Below are 4,509 nucleotides of genomic sequence, written 5' to 3' on the forward strand. Positions count from 1 at the left end.
GTGGTTCAAGCTCACCAGCCACTCCTTAGAAACCTTATACAGGGTTGCTATGGGTTGGAACTGACTCGATGGCACTTAACAACAGCAACAATATATCACATAAAAGATGCAACAGTGCTTCCATAGTGAAAACATTCAGAATTGTTTTTTATGTTGCAAATGATACCTCTTCAAATAACTCTTTTTAAAGGTTCACTGCTGTTCCGTGAGAGAAAGATGAGGCTTTCTGCTCCCCTGAAGATTTACAGCCTCGGAAACCCTTTACAGGGTCGCTATTAGTCGGAAACAACTCCGCAGCACATAACAGCAGCAGCTGTTCTAATGCAGCAATTATAGTAATATTTGAGACTTAACCATCATAAAACAATAAATTATGAAATATTGTAATGAAACAGTTGGCATCTAATAAGCATTTTATAATTGAACGGTTATTATTTATTGCCTCAAGCAAAGCCTTTGGGTACATATCATTTAGCAAGCAAAACTGTCCCCAAAATAACAGTATCTATTTAACCATATTTAACAAATATTTATTGAGCACCTACTTTGTGTGAAATACTGTTTTAAGCTGTTGGAGCGTAAAGGAAACAGGATAGATGAAAATGTCTTTTGTGGAACTTATATTCCAGAGTGAAAGAGATACAATGAGAATTTTTAATGTATGCTAGCTAGTCGTCATACTAAGGGAGACAAAATAAAGCAGAAAGTGGGGAAGGAAGAGTGGGACTTCCCATCCAATGAGAACCCAAAGGTCAACCTGAGTCCATTGAAAAGATGGCAGAGAATCAAGTTTAGAAGGAAGGGAAGGAACCAGCCAGGTGGGTAATGGGGGAGGAGTTTCTTTGTTCTAAGAAATAGCAAGTGCAATGGTGGTAGAGTAATGATTAGCCTCTGAATCTCAAGGTTTGGGGGACATTTTCTTGCCTTTTAAGTGGGGGCCTTTCAGCATCTACAGACCTCAAAGGAGAGGACATCAGAGTTTACCTCCAGCTTTGATTGTTCCTGTTTGCCAGATTTAGCCGTATTCTAAGCCTTTTTGCCAGTTGTAATGGTTCAAACAGTTATTTAACTTGCTTCCTGTGTCAATCTGCTTGTACACCCCTCATTGTTATTTAAGTACAGCCTGCTCTTTGTGCTCATAGCTGCTCTGTTTAATAGAGCAACCACTGACTGCCTCATAACTATTCATGATAAGCAGAAGGAACTAGCTCACACTTCTATTTTTGGTGCAAGGACAAAGCTCAGGTCCCTGGTGAAGTTTCTAAACATCTCTCTGATTTTCAGAGAAGAGTAGTCCCCCATACGTTTTTTTGTGGAAATATAGCTTATTTAAGCATAATATAACTGCAGCTCCCAGTAACCCAACACTATTTTATACAAGAATATGAATATTTGCTTGCTTTATCGTTGTTTTTGTTTTTATTTTACCACAAAGTGAGAGGTTAGTTGAGCAAGTGATATAAGATAGTATATCATGACCATGAGAATAATTCAGGCCAAAGCCTTTGAATATGGGCACTACATAATTAGCACAATCTAGCTAGATAACCCAGTTACTCATCTGTGAGGCAAGAAATCTGGTTCAAGATCAAGTCCTAAATAGAAGTGCTAACATCTTTGGGAAGTTGTCTTTTTCTGAGGTGGTGGTGTTTATACTCAAATGAAGAGAGGAACATTATAAAATATTCAGAATATGATCACTGGTTTTAGCATGTGCATGTCAAAGGGAGCTTTTTAATGACTATGACCTTGGATTATGGATATTTTACTAGCCTTAAGGCTCAAGACTGGATGAGTATTCAGTGATGAAAAAGGAACCAAAGAGGTGGAGCCCTGGGATTCCTAGTGAATTTCTTGGTTGGAGTGAAAAAAGCGTCTGTGCTTTTTTTTCTGGATAGCCTGTTTCCTGTTCCCTATTAAAAGCAGCTAACACAGTGGTGAATCATCATTGCAGGGAATAAAGCTCCAAAATTCTGTCTCAAAAAATAGATTTTGACAATTATCGAGCTACATTTACAAATGCCATATAGCCAGTCATTGATTGAATTACCCAAATGACTGCTGCTGTTTTGAGGGTGTTTCAGTAAACAGTGTTTTTTAAATCTACTAAATTTTTTCAGTTCTATAAAGACAGAGATGCCATCCTAAAGTGAATGGCTAATTAAGGCCTTTATTATCATTTTGTATTTTTGTACAACATGGAGTTTTTTTGTTTTTTTTTTTTGTCCCCTTGCTGCGGGCTGTAACTGAATATGATTACACCACACAGTTTTACTACCTATTTTCATTTACTTTGAAATGATAGCCCTGCTCAAAGAGTAATTTTCTGGTACACAAATTCTGAGATAAAATTATTATAGTAATTGCTTTTTCTTCTATTCTAAAATATACTATTGGTTAAGAGAATGAAACTAATGTCAGGGAAGCTAACAGATCTGTGATTTACTACTGAAACAAAAACAAAATGGTACCAGCTTTAAATTAAAAATCCATTAGTGGAACTCCACCTAATGAGCCCCATCCAATAAAACCCCGACCAAGTTCTCTCCCTTAGTCTTCTTTGAGTAACTTGCATCTGACAAAGGTATGGGTTTGAAAATCACTTTTTCTTAGTTTCATTCATAAATGAAATGGGGACGTTCCCAAAGTTCTTTTGACAGGTATAGAATTGGTCTCTATTGACAAGTTGCATTTTCTAATCTTCCTAACACATTTGATGAAGCTTAAATATTAATAAATATTGTGTAAGGGGGGGAATCTCCTGTAATCTGCTTCTATTCCCTAGCTTCCCTTGAATTTTGTACTATTGAAATATATATCAGGTTGGTTTATAAGCACATGTTGGCATTATGTAACATCGAACTGGAGTGTTAATGTATTCTTCCCCTATTTTGTTCTCAGTAAGAATACCCGGACTTCAGATACCTTGAGCAAGCAACAACAGACCCTGAGAATGCACATAGACATACCCAGGGCTCAGCTTTTGATTGAAGAGAGAGACACGATGGAGACCATTGGTAAGGTACCAGGTTTGCTGCCTTACAAAATGTAAATACTACAGCAGTGACCTGTCAGCCAAAACCCTATGGTGGTGGTGATAGTGGTTGTGTGCTCTAGAGTTGGTTCCAACTCATAGTGATCCTGTACAGAGTTTTGGGGTGTCCTGGTGTGGTGCTGTGGGTTAATATGCTGGACTGCAAAGTCAATATGAACCGCAAGATCTGTGGTTCAAACTTACAAGTCATTCCTCAGAAACCCTATACAGGGTTGCTATGGGTCAGAATCAATTCAACAGCACTTGATAATAACAACAACAGCATGGGGTTTCTGAGGCTGTAAATATTTATGGGAGCAAAAAGCCTTATCTTTCTACCATGGAGTATCTGGTAGATTCAAACTGCTGATCTTGTGTTTAGAAGGTGTGGCACCGTGGGATGATGCACTAGACATCAAGGTTGGTTCAAACTGTAAGGTCAGCAGTTCATATTCACCAGATGTTCCCACCAAAGCCTATACAGTGTCGCTATGAGTCAGATCTGACTAGACAGTACTTAACAACAAAAACTATGCTGTAATGTTGGAAAATAATTAGATAGGGTGACATCTTAAATGCCACATGAGCAAACAAGTTAGAAAGTAGAGACTAGGTATTGAATTGAGAAGAATGAATACCAGCAAATATGAGGGGAACGCAACAGAGGTCTATATACCTGGGGCAGAGCAGTCCCCCTCTGATATTCACACTGGCTCTTTCCATGGAAGGCTATTGGTGCCACTTGAAATAAAGGGGAAAAAATGTCCCCTAACCAAAGAAAATTGGAAGTTCTGCACACTCCATATAAAATCCCATCTTGCAAATTCCTCTACACTCATCAGCTCCAGTAAGGCCAGCCATCATTAAAGTATAACACTTAAACTCTACTTCTTCTTAAGTGCCTTCTGACTCATAGTGACCCTGTGTAGGGTTTCCAATGAATGGCTGGTGAGTTTGAACCATTGACCTTGCTGTTCAAACCAATTTTGCAGTCCAGTGTATTAACCTACAGTGCCACACCAGGGCTCTACTTAGCGGTTATGAAAGTCTACTTAGTGGTTGGAAAAACACTTTTTCACAGGGTTCTGTGTCTCCAGCACTCCCATAAGTATCCTGGAACTGTTTTCTTTGGGAAACAACTTATTTCAGAGTTGCAAAACAGACACCCGGAGAGGTTTGTACCTTGTTTACCTGGACTCTTCCTGGTCTCTTTCTACTGCCCCACACTGCCTGCATCTGCCATCCTTTTTAGTCAAGAATCAGAGACTATATTCCTATTTCAATAGTAATCACAAGAAGCATGAACATTCATGGAGAGTCCCCCAAGTGCCATGCACTTTTATAATAAGCATTTGTGTGCATTATAATCTTACCCTCCCAACCAGTATAGGAAAAGGGTCCCTGGTGGTACTTTAGGATAAGCAGTGAATTGCTAACTGCAAGGGTAGCAGTTCAAACCCACCAGCCCCTCTGCA

At 39.0% G+C, this 4,509-nt stretch overlaps 1 protein-coding gene across 1 annotated transcript in view; it reads left to right on the top strand.

Moving 5' to 3' along the window:
* The window catches only part of DSCAM (Down syndrome cell adhesion molecule), an 888,132-nt gene that overhangs the window by 812,596 nt on the left and 71,027 nt on the right, over nt 1-4,509 (top strand). Inside the window, exon 33 of the mRNA XM_006870860.1 lies at nt 2,902-3,017. Coding sequence (XP_006870922.1) covers nt 2,902-3,017 — 116 coding nt within the window. The remainder of the gene's footprint in view (nt 1-2,901; nt 3,018-4,509) is intronic.

Source organism: Chrysochloris asiatica, unplaced genomic scaffold, assembly GCF_000296735.1.
Source record: "Chrysochloris asiatica unplaced genomic scaffold, ChrAsi1.0 scaffold00154, whole genome shotgun sequence".
NCBI lineage: Eukaryota > Metazoa > Chordata > Mammalia > Afrosoricida > Chrysochloridae > Chrysochloris > Chrysochloris asiatica.